Consider the following 17,641-nt stretch of genomic DNA (forward strand, 5'->3'; position numbering starts at 1 on the left):
TTCCACAGAACAGGCAAAACTAAACCACAGCCCAGCATATAATTGATAAGCTACCCTGTAAATTAAATCTTCAAGTTTCTCCAGGTTTCTACTTACTATAAGAACTTTAAATTCTTAAAAATTGATGATACTCTGGCCTTCAAGAAAACCCAATTACATTACATAAGATCAAAAAACCCCAAAATTCCAAATTGGTACTTAAAGTAAGATGTTACTCTATTGCAAAGATGAATTAAATGCTCATTTTTAGAAAATGAGAATAAATCTGTTCTGCCATCATACTGTATCACTAAGTACATCTGTGGGTTTCCTAAGCACATAGTAATTTAAATTTTGGTAGTTATAACTAACGGCAAAAAATTATACCCTCAGATTACCTGCTTTTAAAATACAGGCTGGGAGTCAGCTTAGAGTTCTATAAAGCTGTCAGATAACAGGTACTAACAGAAAAGGTCCTCTGAAGTATCAAAGTAGAAGATAATAGATGCAGGTGAGGTGCAGTGATTCACGCCTGTAATCCTAGCACTTTGGGAGCCTAAGGTGGAGGATCGTTTGAGGCCAGAAGTCCGAGACCAGCCTGGGCACCCTGGTGAGATCCCATCTCTACCAAAATGTAAAAAATTAGTTGGGCATATTGGTGCAACCTCCTAGCTACCTGGGAGGCTAAAGTGGGAGGACTGCTTGAAACCAGGAGTTCAAGGTTGCAGTGAACTATGACCACGCCACTGCACTCCAGCCTGGGGGAAAAAATAAGACCCTGTCTCAAAAAAAAACCACAGCTAGTGTGATTGACTCATACCTGCAATCCCAGCGCTTTGGAAAGGGGAGACAGGCAGATCACTTGAGCTCAGGAGTTCAAGACAGCCTGGGCAACATGGTGGAACCCTACCTCTACAAAACAGCAAAAATTAGCCAGGTGTGGTGGCTGGTGCCTGTGGTCCCAGCTACTAAGGAGGCTGAGGCAGGAGGACCGCTTGAGCCTGGGAGATGGAGGTTGCAGTGAGCAGATATCCTGCCACTGCCCTCCAGCCTGGGTGACAGCAAGATCACGTCTTAAAAAAAAAAACAAAAACAAAACCATGATGGTAATGGATGCATAAGAGGTAGAAAAGCCTACTGGAAAATAATACTGGCCAGGCATAGTGGCTCACACCTGTAATCCCAGCACTTTGGGAGGACAAGGGCAGGTGGATCATCTGAGGTCAGGAGTTCGAGACCAGCCTGTCCAACATGCTGAAACCCCATCTCTACTAAAAATACAAAAATTAGCTGGGTGTGGTGGCAAGCACCTGTAATCCCAGCTACTCTGGAGGCTGAGGCATGAGAATCGTTTGAACCTGGGAGGTGGAGGTTGCAGTGGGCCCAGATTGTCCCATTTCACTCCAGCCTGGGCAATAGAGCAAAACTCCATCTCAAAAAACAAACCAACAAAAACTATTGGCTCTGGCCGGGCGCGGTGGCTCACGCCTGTAATCCCAGCACTTTGGGAGGCCGAGGCGGGTGGATCACGAGGTCAAGAGATCGAGACCATCCTGGTCAACATGGTGAAACCCCGTCTCTACTAAAAATACAAAAAATTAGCTGGGCATGGTGGCGCGTGCCTGTAATCCCAGCTACTCAGGAGGCTGAGGCAGGAGAATTGCCTGAACCCAGGAGGCGGAGGTTGCGGTGAGCCGAGATCGTGCCATTGCACTCCAGCCCGCAAAAAAACTCAGAAACCCTGCCCCAAAAAAAGGTAAGTCTAAGGAGAGACTATTGGCTCTTTGCTTCAAAAACAAATATTCTCTCCTTAGACTCACCTATTTTTACATCAAGTTATCAGAGACATCACATTACCATTATATTTCTATACCCTCAAGAGTCTGATTTAATGTATAAGTTCTTATTTTATTCATTTCCTTCTGAGGCATTCTTAAGGATCAAAGTCCTAGTGCATGCAGACTCTAAAAAAGTACATCATTGAAAAGAAACACATTTCTGATCACTACATCGAGCAACACTGAGCCAGCAGAAAACCTGCTTGTTATTGGCAACTCAAACATTTGAGCAATTGTCTGTACCTACCTTTATTAACTGACATACAAGAGTATTTTAAAACATAAAAATGTTGTTACAGGTTGAGTATCCCTAATCTAAAACCCAAAATGCTTCCAAATCTGAAATTTTTGAGCATCAACATGAGGCTAAAAGAAATGCTCTTTGGAGCATTTTGGATTTTTCGATTAAGTTGAACCAGTAAGTATAATGCAAATACTCCAAAATGCAAAAAAATCCAAAATACTTCTGGTCCCAAAGATTTCAGATAAGGGATACTCAACCAGTATAATGTATAAGAATATACTTCACTGAGGCAGCAAACCACATTGCCATGTGTGTACCTATGCAACAATCTTGAATGTTCTTCATATGTACCCCAAAACCTAAAACGCAATAAAATATATAAAAAAAAGAATATACTTCACTGTTAATAATGGTCAAATTTTTCCTTTTGCACATAAAAAGTACAATATAAATTGCCCTGTATTTAAGCTTATAGACTCAGTACAATCCACTCAAAGAGACTATTCAGATCCTGTTGTTCAGAAATCTATCTCTGTCAAATAATTGATTTGTTTTCAGAAATGCTTTACATAGGCTGGGCACAGTGTCTCACACCTGTAATCCCAGCATTCTGGGAGGCCGAGATGGGCGGATCAGGATCACCTGAAGTCAGGAGTTTGAGACCAGCCTGACCAACAAGGCAAAACCCTGTCTCTACTAAAAATACAAAAATACACTGGGCATGGTGGTGCATGCCTGTAATCTCAGCTACTCGGGAGGCTGAGGCAGGAGAATCGCTTGAACCCAGGAGGCAGAGGTTGCAGTGAGCCAAGATCACACTGCTGCACTCCAGCCTGGGAGACAGAGTGAGACTCTGTCTCAAAAAAAAGAAAAAACCTTTACATAGAGATTTGTATTGTCATGCCATATGTTGGTGTAGGATTTGAACTGTATCATAATAGGAACTGTCAATAGCAGCTTAGCAGGCAAACAAGCTCCACACAGCTAAAAGCAATTTTATTTGTATTGATATAAAGTAGAAAAGGCAGAAAGAATTACTCTTTGGGGTGCTAAGGCAGACAGAACACGAGGTCAGGAGTTTGAGACCAGTCTGGGCAACATAGTGAAACCCAGTCTCTACTAAAAATGCAAAAATTAGCCAGGTGTGGTGGCAGGCGCCTGTAGTCCCAGCTACTTGGGAGGCTAAGGCAGGGGAATCGCTTGAACTCAGAAGGTGGAGGCTATGGTGAGCTGAGATGGCACCGCTACACTCCATCCTGGGCAACAGAGCAAGACTCCATCTCAAATAATAATAATAATAATAAAGACAATAGTCTGTTTTCATCTCTAATGAAGTAACTGCTAGCAAACTTTTTTTTTTTTTTTTTTGATGGAGTCTTGTTCTGTCCCTTAGGTTGGAGTACAGTGACATGATCTCAGCTCACTGCAACCTCCGTCTCCCAGGTTCAAGCGATTCTCACGCCTCAGCCTCCTGAGTAACTGGGACTACAAGCGTGTGCCACCATGCCTGGCTAATTTTTATATTCTTAGTTTTTATAACCTTAGAGATAGGGTTTTGCCATGTTGGCCAAACTGGTCTCAAACTCCTGAGCTCAAGTGATCTGCCAACCTTGGCCTCCCAAAATGCTGGGATTACAGGTGTGAGCCACTGTATCCGGCCACATTTTAATCATTACAACTTAAACAAATGTGGAATTTCAATTTCAATTATGAAATACTTTTTAGTGACCATCAGATGAAAACCCTCCAATAACTGGTATTTTCATGAAAAGAGGCTACAAGGGATAGAGATCAATTCAGAAAAGGATTATCCTGTTCATCTCACCAGGTTGATCAGTCTTCTCATCGCATGTTCATGAGAGCAAACACATTCACAGGGATCGAATCCACCTTCTGCCATGATTACCCAGCTTGATTTTACTTGACTGTTTAAATCTATGAGGAAGGAAACAATACTATAAGTCTACTATTCAGAATTACTTTTTCTCTTGAGCTATGAAAAATTCAGATATTGTATACACATTCACAACAGTTTTATTAAACTAAGTATAGTTCATAGTTATTGCCTGTATCTATGAATTTATTATTAATCCTACATGAATTATGAATCTATACAGGTGAATTGGCTACCCCTTCTGCCATCAGCCCAATCTCCTAAAAATATGAATGTCTTCAGATGCTCTAAACCGGCCCCACCTGTGATGCTGATGATGCTAGAACCTACTCTGCTTAATTACTTATTTAACTTGATTAGTTCCAGTATGCAAACAATTTAAACCAGCTTTTACCCCCACCAAGACAGATATCTGAAAAGGTATCTAAAATGATACCAAGGTTTATGGGGGGAAATTAATGACATAGCTAAGAAAGAGCTAGGTAGATTTTGAAAAATAAAGAGAAACAACTGAGAGGTCAAGATGGAGTATTGGCAACTGTATTTCCTGTTCTGCCTAAAACAATCTTTTAAAAACTGGACAAAATACATAAAACAACTGTATTATTATTATTATTATTTTTTTTTTGGGACGGAGTTTTGCTCTTGTTACCCAGGCTGGAGTGCAATGGCGCGATCTCGGCTCACCGCAACCTCCGCCTCCTGGGTTCAGGCAATTCTCCTGCCTCAGCCTCCTGAGTAGCTGGGATTACAGGCAGGCGCCACCATGCCCAGCTAATTTTTTGTACTTTTAGTAGAGACGGGGTTTCACCGTGTTGACCAGGATGGTCTCGATCTCTTGACCTCGTGATCCACCCGCCTCGGCCTCCCAAAGTGCTGGGATTACAGGCTTGAGTCACCACGCCCGGCCTTATTATTATTTTTTAGACAGAGTCTCACTCTGTCGCCCAGGCTGGAGTGCAGTGGTGCAATCTCGGCTCACCGCAACCTCTGCCTCTTGGGTTCAAGTGATTCTCCTGCCTCACCCTCCCAAGTAGCCTGGATTACAGGTGTGCACCGCGACTGGCTAATTTTTGTATTTTTAGTAGAGATAAGGTTTTGCCGTGTTGGCTAGGCTGGTCTCAAACTCCTGACCTAGGGTGATCTGACTACCTCAGCCTCCCAAAGTGCTAGGATTATAGGTGTGAGCCGCCATGCCTGGCCAGAAACAATTGTTTTTAAGACATCAAGGCCAGCCACGGAGGATCACGCCTGCAGTCACAGCACTTTGGGAGGTCGAGGCAGGAGAATCGCTTGAACCCAGGAGGCAGAGGTTCCAGTGATCCAAGATCGCACCATTGCACTATAGCCTGGGTGAAAGAGTAAGACTCCATCTGAAAAAAAAGAAAAAGAAAAAAAGAAATAGCCGGGCATGGCGGCATTAAGCCTGTGGTCCCAGCTACTCAGAAGGCTGAGGTGGGAGGATTGCTTAAGCCCAGGCAGTCAAGGCTGCAATAAGCCGTGATCACGCCACTGTATTCCAGCCTGGGCAACATAGTGAGTTCACATTAAAAAACAAAACAACTCTTTTCCGGTTAGCGTGGTAGGAGAAGCCATGAGCAGCAAAGTCTCTCGCGACACCCTGTACGAGGCGGTGCAGGAAGTCCTGCACGGGAACCAGCGCAAGCGCCGCAAGTTCCTGGAGACGGTGGAGTTGCAGATCAGTTTGGAGAACTATGACCCCCAGAAGGACAAGCGTTTCTCGGGCACCGTCAGGCTTAAGTCCACTCCTCGCCCCAAGTTCTCTGTATGTGTCCTGGGGGACCAGCAGCACTGTGATGAGGCCAAGGCTGTGGATATCCCCCACATGGACATCGAGGCGCTGAAAAAACTCGACAAGAATAAAAAACTGGTCAAGAAGCTGGCCAAGAAGTATGATGCATTTTTGGCCTCAGAGTTTCTGATCAAGCAGATTCCACGAATCCTCGGCCCAGGCCTAAATAAGGCGGGAAAGTTCCCCTCCCTGCTCACACACAATGAAAACACGGTGGCCAAAGTGGATGAGGTGAAGTCCACGATCAAGTTCCAAATGAAGAAGGTGCTATGTCTGGCTGTGGCTGTTGGTCACGTGAAGATGACAGACAATGAGCTTGTGTATAACATTAACCTGGCTGTCAATTTCTTGGTGTCATTGCTCAAGAAAAACTGGCGGAATGTCCCGGCCTTATATATCAAGAGCACCATGGGCAAGCCCCAGCGCCTATATTAAGACACATTTGAATAAATTCTATTACCAGTCAAAAAAACAAAAAACAAAACACTGGATGCGGTGGCTCACGCCTGTAATCTCAGCACTTTGGGAGGCCAAGGTGGGTGGATCACAAGGTCAGGAGACAGAGACCATCCATGAAAACATGGTGAAACCCTGTCTCTACTAAAAATGCAAAAATTAGCTGGGCATGGTGGTAGGCACCTGTAGTCCCAGTTACTCAGGAGGCTGAGGCAGGAGAATCACTTGAACCTGGGAGGCAGAGGTTGCAGTGAGCTGAGATCGTCCCACTGCACTCTAGCCTGGGCAACAGAGGACGAGTCTGTCTCAAAAAAAAAAAAGACATTGAACATGAGGTTACAAAGAACAGTGATACCAGAGATACCAGAAAGATGGAAAAACAAATGAGGTGAGTCCTGAGTCCTATCACTGGCTCAGTTTACTGCCTCAAGGAGATTCTAAGCCCAAGAGCGGGGTGAGAAAATCCAGACCAGCACAAGACAAGGATGCCCTCTCTCACCACTCCTATTCAATATAGTATTGGAAGTTCTAGCCAGAGCAATCAGGGAAGAAAAAGAAATAAAGGGTATTCAATTAGGAAAAGAGGAAGCCAAACCGTCTCTATTTGCAGACGACATGATTGTATAGTTAGAAGACCCCATCGTATCAACTCAAAATCTCCTGAAACTTATAAGCAAATTCAGCAGTCTCAGGATACAAAATTAATATGCAGAAATCACAAGCATTTCTATACACCAATAACAGCCAAATCAAAAGTGAACTCTCATTCACAATTGCTACAAAGAGAATAAAATACCTAGGAATACAACTAACAAAGGATGTAATGAACCTCTTCAAGGAGAACTATAAACCACTGCTCAATGAAGAGAGGACACAGACAGACAGAAAACATTCCATGCTCATGGTTGGGAAGAATCAACATCGTGAAAATGGCCATATTGCCCGAAGTAATTTATAGATTCAACACTATCCCCATCAAGCTTCCAATGACCTTCTTCACAGAACTGGAAAAAAACACTTCATATGGAACCAAAAGAGAGCCCGCATAGCCAAAACAATCCTAAGCAAAAAGAACAAAGCTGGAGACATCATGCTGCCTGACTTCAAACTATACTACAAGGCCATAGTAATCAAACCAGCATGGTACTGGTTCCAAAACAGAGACATAGACCAATGGAACAGAACAGAAGCCTCAGAAACTACACCCCACATCTACAATCATCTGATCTTTGACAAACCTGAGAAAAATAAGCAATGGGGAAAGGATTCCCTGTTTAATAACTGGTGTTGGGAAAACTGGCTAGCAAAGTGCAGAAAGCAGAAACTGGACCCCTTCCTGATACCTTACACTAAAATTAACTCCAGATGAATTAAAGATCTGAACATAAGACCTAACAGCATAAAAATCCTACAAGAAAACCTAGGCAAAAGCATTCAGGACATAAGCATAGGCAAGGACTTCAGGACTAAAACACCAAAAGCAATGGCAACAAAAGCCAAAATTGACAAATGGGATCTAATTAAACTCCAGAGCTTCTGTACAGCAAAGGAAACAATCATTAGAGAGAACAGGCAACCAAGAGAATGGGAAAAATTTTTTGCAGTCTACCCATCTGACAAAGGGCTAATATCCAGAATCTACAAAGAACTAAAACACATTTATAAGAAAAAAACAAACAAGCCTATTCAAAAGTGGGCAAAGGATATGAACAGACACTTTACAAAAGAAGACCTCTATAAGGCCAACAAACATGAAAAAATGCTCATCATCACTGGTGACTAGAGAAATGCAAATCAAAACCACATTGAGATACCATCTCACACCTGTTAGAATGGCAATCATTAAAAAATCTGGAGACAACAGATGCAGGAGAGGATGTGGAGAAATAGGAACACTTTTACACTGTTGGTGGGAGTGCAAATTAGTGCAACCATTGTGGTAGACAGTGTGGCGATTCCTCAAGGACGTAGAAACAGAAATACCATTTGACCCAGCAATCCCACTACTGGGTACATACCCAAAGAATGATAAATTGTTCTTATAAAGACACATGCACATGTATGTTCATTGCGGCACTGTTTATAATAGCAAAGACCTGGAACCAAACCAAATATCCATCAACAACAGACTGGATAAAGAAGATGTGGCACATATACACCATGGAATACTACACAGCCATAAAAAACAACGAGTTCGTGTCCTTCATAGGGACATGGATGAATCTGGAAACCATCATTCTCAGCAAACTGTCACAAGAACAGAAAATCAAACATGGCATGGTATCACTCATAGGCGGGTGTTGAACAATTAGAACACGTGGACACAGGAAGGGGAGCATCACACACTGCGGTCAGTTGGGGGGCACTAGGGAAGGGACAGCAGGGGGTGGGGAGGGTGGGGAGGGATAATGTGGGGAGAAGTACCAGATATAGGTGATGGGGGGAGGAAGGTAGCAAACCACCTTGCCATGTATGTACCTATGCAACAATCCTGCATGATCTGCTGCACATTTACCCCAGAACCTAAAGTACCAAAAAAAGAAAACCCAGACAAGAGCCTAGTGGTATCCCTAAGTTGGGAAGAAGAAGCTAGAAGAATGTCTATATTAAGGAGAAACATTAAACATAGTAAAATCATCCAAATGGACTTGTAGAGATAATAGTGTCTGAGATGAAACATATACCAGATGAGTTTAACAGCACATTAGACATTACAGAAGAAAAGATTACTGAACTTGAAGACATAGTAACAGTAGCTATCAAAAGTGAAATCACAGAAAAAAGGGTGGATCAGTAGTCCCAGCTACTTGGGTGGGTGGGACAAGAGGACCATTTGAGCCCAATTCAAGGCCAGCCTGAGCAACATAGTGAGAACCCATCTCTAAAAAAATAAACAAAAACATACATAGGCCATTAGTGAACTGTGGGACAAATTCAGATGGTCTACTATATGTGAACTGTGGACACATTTGTCAAAACTTAACAAATTTAAATATGCATAGTTTGTTGTTTATCAATTATACCAAAAATAACAAGTAAAATTAATGATTATATACAGCATTAGTCATGGAAAACCATTTTGGTTAAAAGGTGGAATAGGCAGATCAGCAAAACAATTCATAAATTAACTTAAAAGAACTTAGTTCGTTCATTCATTCAAAAATATTTAGTGCTTGTGCTATGCCTATTAGAAATTTAAAAGTAGGTTGAGCACAGTGGCCCACACCTGTAATCCTAGCACTTTGGGAGGTTTCACGCAAGAGGATCACTTGAGCTCAGGAGTTTAAGATCAGCCTGGGCACATAGTAAGACCCTGTCTCTATAAAAACAAAAAATAAAAAAAAGAAATTTAAAAGTAAGCAAAAACTGATAGTTCTTACTCTAATGGTGTTCACATTCTAATGGTAGAGACAGATACGATCATAAATATTTTTTGAATTATAAATACAAACTGATAAATGCTATAAAAGATAAATAAAAGAGTGAAAAGGGCTGGGTGTGGTGGCTCACACCTGTAATCCCAGTACTTTGGGAGGCCGAGGCAGGCAGATCACCTGAGGTCAGGAGTTCAATACCAGCCCAACTAACATGGTGAAACCCCATCTTTACTAAAAATACAAAAATTAGCCAGGTATGGTGCACATGTCTGTAACCCCAGCTACTTGGGAGGCTGAGGCAGGAGAATCGTTTGAACCTGGGAGGAGGAGGTTGCAGTGAGCCGAGATAGTGCCACTGCACTCCAGCTTGGCAAGACGGCAAGACTCCGTCTCAAAAAAAAAAAAAAAAAAAAAACCCAAAAAAAAAAAAACTGGAAGAACATACATCAGATTCAATATGTGAATAGCTCTGGGGAACAGGATATAACTTGGGGAAATAGAGTTTCATTGTCAATTTTTACATTTCTTTTTTTGTTGCTGTTCCCTCCCACCATTTTTACATTTCTTATGAATATGTATTTATGTATTAAGACTTCTAAAATATAAATTTTAATTTTAAAAAGCCACACATATATAACTACAAGAAGATGGCCAGAATGCATGTAGAATATAAGTCCAAGAAACTATAAAGGAAAGGACCAATAATTTTAACAATCAAAACCAGTAAGAGTTTCTATAAAACAAAAAATACGCCATAAAATGAAAAGACAACAAACTTGAAAAACCATGTACAATATCAGGGCTAGTTTCCTTAATTTACAGAGAACTCTGAAAAAAATCAGTATGAAAATGGCAACCTAGTAGAAAAGTGGGCAAAGATTACATTCAAAGGAAAATACAGAGCCAATCAGCAACTACAAAATGGAAGTGTAAATCAAAACCATCTTGCTTACACCTATCAGAAGGTTGGTAAAATTAATTCATCCGGCCAGGCGCGATAGTTCAAGCCTGTAACCCCAGGACTGTGGGAGGCCGAGGCAGGCAGATCACCTGAGCAGGAGTTCGAGACCAGCCTGGTCAACGTGGCCAAACCCTGTCTCTACTAAAAATACAAAAATCAGCTGGGCAAGGTGGTGGGTGCATGCCGGTAATTCCAGCTACTCAGGAGGCTAAGGCAGGACAACTGCTTGAACTCAGGTAGTAGATGTTGCAGTAAGCTAAGATCATGCCAATTGCCAATTCACTCCAGCCTGAGCAACAGAGCAAGACTCCATCTCAAAAAAAGAACAAAAATTAGCTGGGTGTGGTGGTGTACACCTGTAATACCAGCTACTCAGGAGGTTGAGACAGAAGAATTGCTCGAACCCAGGAGGCGGAGGTTGCAGTAAGCTGAGATTGCTCCAGTACACTCCAGCCTGGGCAACAGAGTAAGACTCCATCTCAAAAAATAACAATAATAATAATACATCCTAGTTAATCTGAATGTCCAAATTCAAACAAGTATGCAAAATTTTTGTACAGCATGTTTACTGGAATGCCATAACAGCAAAGATAAAAGAAATGCAAAGTATACTTCAGTGTTCCTATTAAATGATGCAATGAATACATGAGATCCTATACAGCTATGAGAAAGAATAAGGAAGATTTCTACCTGGAAATTTGGTAAAACAACCAACATATATTGAGATGAAATCAAGCTGCAAACAGGGCAAACCTTTCCATCTAATATCCTTCTAGATCTGCTTGCCTGAGCTAAGGGGAGAAGGGGAGGTGAGGATTGGAAGGGGAGAAGATGGAGAAGCAGCCTAAGCTGGAGAGCCCCACTTTCCAGAAGGTAAGCAACACCATATGCAAACTCTACTTCACATTTTTGTCTGAGGCCACCCTGTCCACACCTTTTTAAAAAAAAGGTAACTAGCTTTCACGTTAGAGAACTGATTGTACATATCCAACACAGAAAACTCTGAAAGTAAACATAACCTACGCTTATATGTAGATAAAGTTCACCGGTGAATTCCAATTTCTCAACTGTCTTTTTCTTTTTGAGATGGAGTCTGCTCTTATTGCCCAGCCTGGAGTGCAATGGTGATCTCAGCTCACCACAACCTCCATCTCCTGGGTTCAAGCAATTCTCCTGCCTCAGCCTCCCAAGTAGTTGGGATTATAGACGTATACCACCACACCTGGCTAATTTTTTATTTTTAGTAGAGACAGGGTTTTACCATGTTGGTCAGGTTGGTCTCGAACTCCTGACCTCAGGTGGTCCGCCTGTCTCGGCCTCCCAAAGTGCTGGGATTACGGGCGTGAGCCACTGTGCCCAGCCTCAACTGTCTTTTCAAACTGTGCAAAAAGGCTCAGATTATGCTGGCCTGGATATAAGCAAGTGTCAACCACAAATACTGGTCCATCCTTCCTTATTCCCAATGTGTACCTCCCCAGGCCAATACTGTGTTGGTTAAAATGAAAATATATTTTACTAAGTTTTTTTTATTTAAAAAAAATTTGAGACAAGGTCTCGCTGTGTCACCAAGGCTGGAGTGCAGTGGCGCAATCACCGCTCACTGCAGCCTCAACTTGCCAGGCTCCAGCAATCCTTCCACTTCAGCCTCCCTAATAGCTGTGACTGCAGGCACCTGCCACCATGCCTGGCTAATTTTTGTATTTCTGGTAGAGATGGGGCATTGCCATGTTGCCAGGTTGGTACTGAACTCCTAAGCTCAAGCAATCCACTTGCCTTGGCCTCCCAAAGTGCTGGAATTATTGGCATGAGCCAACAAGCGTGGCCTTTTACTAAGTTTTTTTTTTTTTTTTTTTTTTTTTTTTGAGACAGTTTCACTCTTGTTGCCCAGGCTGGAGTGCAATGGTATGATCTCAGCTCACCACAACCTCTGTCTCCCAGGTTCAAGTAATTCTGCTGCTTCAGCCTCCAGAGTAGCTGGGATTAACAGGCATGCGCCACTACGCCCAGCTAATTTTGTATTTTTAGTAGAAACAGGGTTTCTCCACGTTGGTCAGGCTGGTCAGGAACTCCTGACCTCAGGTGATCTGCCCACCTCGACCTCCCAAAGTGCTGGGATTACAGGCATGAGCCACAGCGCCCGGCCTAAGATTTTTATAAAAGAAATTCAAATACAGAAATTAACACCACTGTAGCCTCTGAACAAAAAGAAAGCACTAGCACACTGGCTTTACTAAAGAAAGGGAGACTTGTTTTTATCACTGTATTATCTATCAAATTTGTAAAACGTGGCTATTTTAAAGTCTCTTTTTAATTCATTAAATTAACAATCATATGCCACCACCACCCCTTAAAAAACAACTTCTGGAGGGCAGAAATCTTAGTCATCATCATCTCTGAACACCGCCTATGCTGCTTAGCCACAGCACTCACAGAATAAATATTTACTGAATTCTTGACAATGTTTATTTTCTCTATATCTGTATGTGCCAGGAACAAGTATATCAACTAGAATTTTAAATTCTACTTCCATCTTAGTTAGCCTCCATGTAAAATGAGAAAGTATATTTATAAATAGGACGTTATCCCTCAAGAGTGCTACACTGCTATGGAACTTTCTTCCTACAAACTTGAGCTGTTTTAAGTACTACTCAGTTTTCAGTTAACAGTTTCCATTTTAAAATCACTGAGGTTTTTTTGAAAATAGAATGAACAGAGTTTTCTTTTGGTGAGGACCCAAGAACAAGTGTCAACACAAACCAGCAGCTAGGCACTAGAAGAAAAAAACTTAATCAGTTCCACCGCACATTTAAATCCCTCGGTCTCCAGAGACAATAAGAAGCTGCTCTATCCTAGGCAAGACAGAAAGGGGTTACTGAATCAGAACTTTAGTAAATCTGCTTCAATGAGGTTTTTGATAGAAAGCAATTTAAAGCAATGCTTCCGCCTTTCATGTTTCATAGACTTGTTCATCTCCCCAATACATATCGCTAACGTTAGAGAACAATATTCACACCAAAGTCACGGGCTTGATCCTTCACAAGCAGCTTCAAGACTTGTTTCTCAAAAATGTGCAACAAGTTACAAAGGTCTAAGTCATGAAAACATGAATAGTTTACTAAGAGAATTCAAAATATCAGGGCACAGTGGCTCACACTTACAATCCTAGCACTTTGGGAGGCCAAGACAGGAGGATCACCTGAGGTCAGGAGTTTGAGACCTGCATGGCCAACATGGTGAAACCTGGTCTCTACTACAAATATAAAAATGTGCTGGGCATGGTGGTACACGCCTGTAATTCCAGCTGCTTGGGAGGCTGAAGCAGGAGAACTGCTTAAACCTGGGAGGGTTGCAGTGAGCCGAGATGGTGCCATTGCTCTCCAGCCTGGGCAACAAGAGTGAAAGAAACTCTACCTCCTAGGTTCAAGCGATTCTCCTGCCTCAGCCTCCCAAGCAGCTAGGATTATATAGGATTAGAGGCGTGCATCACCATGCCAAGCTAATTTTTTGTATTTTTAGTAGAAACAGGATTTCACCATGTTAGCCAGGCTGGTCTCGAACTCCTGACCTCAGGTGATCTGCCCGCCTTGGCCTCCCAAAGTGCTGGGATTATAGATGTGAGCCACCACATCCAGCTTCTATGCTACTTTTAAAAAATATTTTTATATTTTCATAATAGACATTTAATTTCTATCTCAGCATTTTCCCATTTTAGTGATAGCAATCTGACTCTACATATACGTTAAGGAACATGGTTTACAAGTGACTTTTTATGTAGCATTAAGGGCAAAATAAACAAACACATCTGAAGCTCTCAAACAATTCTTGGCACAGAAAAGCAGTGAAATAGTATAAATGTTGAGGAGGCAAAAAGCAATTCCCCTTATTCTGCAGGTCCAGGTCATTTTCTCTCCTCTACAGCTAATACAGCCTTTCCTGGTAGAGTTTGGCAGTAATAACTCAGTTGAGTCATACTGTTGCTATATGTGGTAAGGAGATTTTCCAGTGCTGTTAACCAATTTATCATTGCTATTAGAACCTTAAACAATCCAGCTCATGCAAATCTCTAAGAGGCAGAGGAGTTAAAATAGCCAAGAGAAAAAAAGCTGATAGTCTCTAAATTTTTTTTTTTTAATTTATTTTTAGAGACAGGGTCTCACTATCTTGCCCAGGCTGATCTTGAACTCCTGGGCTCAAGTGATCCTCCCACCTTGGCCTCCCAAAATGTTGGATTTACAGACATGAGCCACGACCTCCCGCCTGAATGTAAGACGTTAATATTAGGAGAAGCTGGGTGAGGAGTATACAGTAAATTTTGTATTACCTTTGCAACTTTTCTGTAAGTCTAAATTCTGTATCCCAAAATAAAATATTTACTTAAAAATTAAAAATGTCAAGTCCAATAGACCTTTAAAAAATAAATAAATGGTCTGGGCGCGGTGGCTCACGCCTGTAATCCCAGCCCTTGGGGAGGTCAAGGCGGGCAGATCATGAGGTCAAGAGATCAAGACTATCCTGGCCATCATAGTGAAACCCCGTCTCTACTAAAATACAAAAATTAGCTGGGTGTGGTGGCGCGTGCCTGTAGTCCCAGATACTCGGGAGGCTGAGGCAGGAGAATTGCTTGAACCTGGGAGGCGGAGGTTGCAGTGAGCCAAGATCACGTCACTGCACTCCAGCCTGGCACCTGATGACAGAGCGAGACTCTATCTCAAAATAAATAAATAAATAAAAATAAATGGATGGGGGAATTTTTAGGGCAGTGAAACAATTTTATATAATACTGTAGTGGTGGATACATGTCATTATACATTTGTCGAAACCCATAGGATGTACAATACTAAGACTGAACTCTAATGTAAACTATGGACTTTAGTAACAATGACTTTTCAATGATAGGTCCATTGACTGTAATGAAGGTTAACGTTCTGGTGTCTGGTAGTAGGGAAGCTATGTATATGTGGGGCAGGGGATATATGAGAACTCTATACTTTCTGCTCAGTTTGCCTGTGAATCTAAAACTGCTCTTAAAAAATGATATTTAAAAAACACAAACTAAAAAACTGGATGTGGATAAATGAAACAAGACTGGACAGGAGTTAAAGACCATTGAAACAGGACTATGGGTAACTGAAAATTATTGAGCCTACTTTTGTGTACATTTTTAAAACTTATAACAAAAAGTGTTTTTTACAAAGCTTGTATTTTTTTTTTTTTTTTTTTTTTGAGTCGGAGTTTTGCTCTTGTTACCCAGGCTGGAGTGCAATGGCGCGATCTCGGCTCACCGCAACCTCCGCCTCCTGGGTTCAGGCAATTCTCCTGCCTCAGCTTCCTGAGTAGCTGGGATTACAGGCACATGCCACCATGCCCAGCTGATTTTTTGTATTTTTAGTAGAGACGGGGTTTCACCATGTTGACCAGGATGGTCTCGATCTCTTGACTTCGTGATCCACCCGCCTTGGCCTCCCAAAGTGCTGGGATTACAGGCGTGAGCCACCGCGCCCGGCCCAAAGCTTGTATCTTTAAGAATTACATTTCTATCAATCTGTCCTAAGGGACTGTCTGAATTGTGGATTACTGAAAATTAAAAAATTATGGAGAACCCAAATGTTAGTAATTAAAGCTATGGTACATTTGACCAATGAAACACACTATGCAGTAACATGGTAAAGATAGCAAAACTGGTCTCTTGCTAACAGTATCTCTATAATAGATTTGGCTTATTCTGCTAGGCTATTCCACTGAAAACAAGGAAGGGACATCCCTGAAAAGGGTTAAATATTCCCAGGTCTTTTTTTTTTTTTTTTTTGAGATGTCACCCAGGCTGGAGTGCAGTGGCATCATCTTGGCTAACTGCAACCTCTGCCTCCCCGGTTCAGGTGATTCTCCTGTCTCAACCTCCCAAGTAGCTGGGAACACAGGTGGCCACCAGACCTGGCTAATTTTTATATTTTTAGTACAGACAGGGTTTCACTATGTTGGCCAGACTGGTCTCAAACTCCTGACCTCAGGTGATCTGCCTGCCTCAGCCTCCCAAAGTGCTGAAATTACAGGCGTGAGCCACCATGCCTGGCCAGAGATTCCCAGTTCTAATCCTCAGAAAACTGGACTTGGAAGGTTCCATAGGGACCTTGAAAGACATGACTCTGGGTTGAGTCTAGGTGTGGCAATGAAACAGGTAGGGTCTCTACATACCTCTACCTGTCTCCCATCACACATTTTCAATCAGTCATTTATGAGAACCAAACAACTAGGCAAAGAGGAACAGATGACAGTGAAGCTGAATGCAGCACAGAAGACAAAACATGTTCTGCTCCTGCCAGATCTCTGAATGAAAAGTTGAAGTATACAACACTAATTCTCACAAAATATATCTGCCCTAAGCTATAAACTATTGTTTTTGTGATCATAAAACTGAATCATTTGCTTTGTAATTACTGTTTTCAATTTTCTTTTCTGAATGATATGTATTGCTTTTAGAATGAAAAGATAAACATTGCAGTAAGAAAAAAAGGTTTATGTATTAAGTGAAAAAAAAGCCTATTAAGGTGGGGCGCGGTGGCTCACGCCTGGAATCCCAGCACTTTGGGAGGCCGAGGTGGGCAGATCACAAGGTCAAGAGATCGAGACCATCTTGACCAACATGGTGAAACCCCGTCTCTACTAAAAATACAAAAAAATTAGCCAGGCATGGTGGCACGCGCCTGTGGTCTCAGCTACTCGGGAGGCTGAGGCGGAAGAATCACCTGAACCCAGGAGGCAGAGACTGCAGTGAGCCAAGATTGTGCCACTGCACTCCAGTCTGGTGACAGAGCAAGACTCCATCTAAAAAAAAAAAAAGTCTATTAAAACAGACTACAGGCCGGGCGCGGTGGCTCAAGCCTGTAATCCCAGCACTTTGGGAGGCCGAGGCGGGTGAATCACGAGGTCAAGAGATCGAGACCATCCTGGTCAATATGGTGAAACCCCGTCTCTACTAAAAATACAAAAAAAATTGGCTGGGCATGGTGGCGCGTGCCTGTAATCCCAGCTACCCAGGAGGCTGAGGCAGGAGAATTGCCTGAACCCAGGAGACGGAGGTT

The 17,641-nt window shown here is 42.3% G+C and overlaps 1 protein-coding gene and 1 pseudogene across 4 annotated transcripts in view; one reads left to right on the plus strand and one right to left on the minus strand.

Moving 5' to 3' along the window:
• SMIM14 (small integral membrane protein 14) overlaps positions 1–17,641 on the minus strand; it is an 89,428-nt gene that overhangs the window by 46,852 nt on the left and 24,935 nt on the right. For 2 of the 3 annotated variants that reach the window (XM_032273981.1, XM_032273984.1), the window contains exon 2: positions 3,887–3,996. In XM_032273981.1, the coding sequence (XP_032129872.1) occupies positions 3,887–3,961 (75 nt within the window). In that variant the 5' untranslated portion in view covers positions 3,962–3,996. Of the gene's footprint in view, positions 1–3,886; positions 3,997–4,810; positions 4,815–8,770; positions 8,776–17,641 lie in introns of those variants that run through there. The other variant, XM_032273982.1, reaches the window with a different exon arrangement.
• On the plus strand, positions 5,502–6,245 carry LOC116548637 (annotated as a pseudogene). Its single transcript, XR_004267488.1, has one exon. The product of XR_004267488.1 is annotated as a 60S ribosomal protein L10a pseudogene (transcript).

This window comes from Sapajus apella, unplaced genomic scaffold (assembly GCF_009761245.1).
Source record: "Sapajus apella isolate SASKATOON/1434 unplaced genomic scaffold, GSC_monkey_1.0 scaffold5, whole genome shotgun sequence".
Lineage (NCBI taxonomy): Eukaryota > Metazoa > Chordata > Mammalia > Primates > Cebidae > Sapajus > Sapajus apella.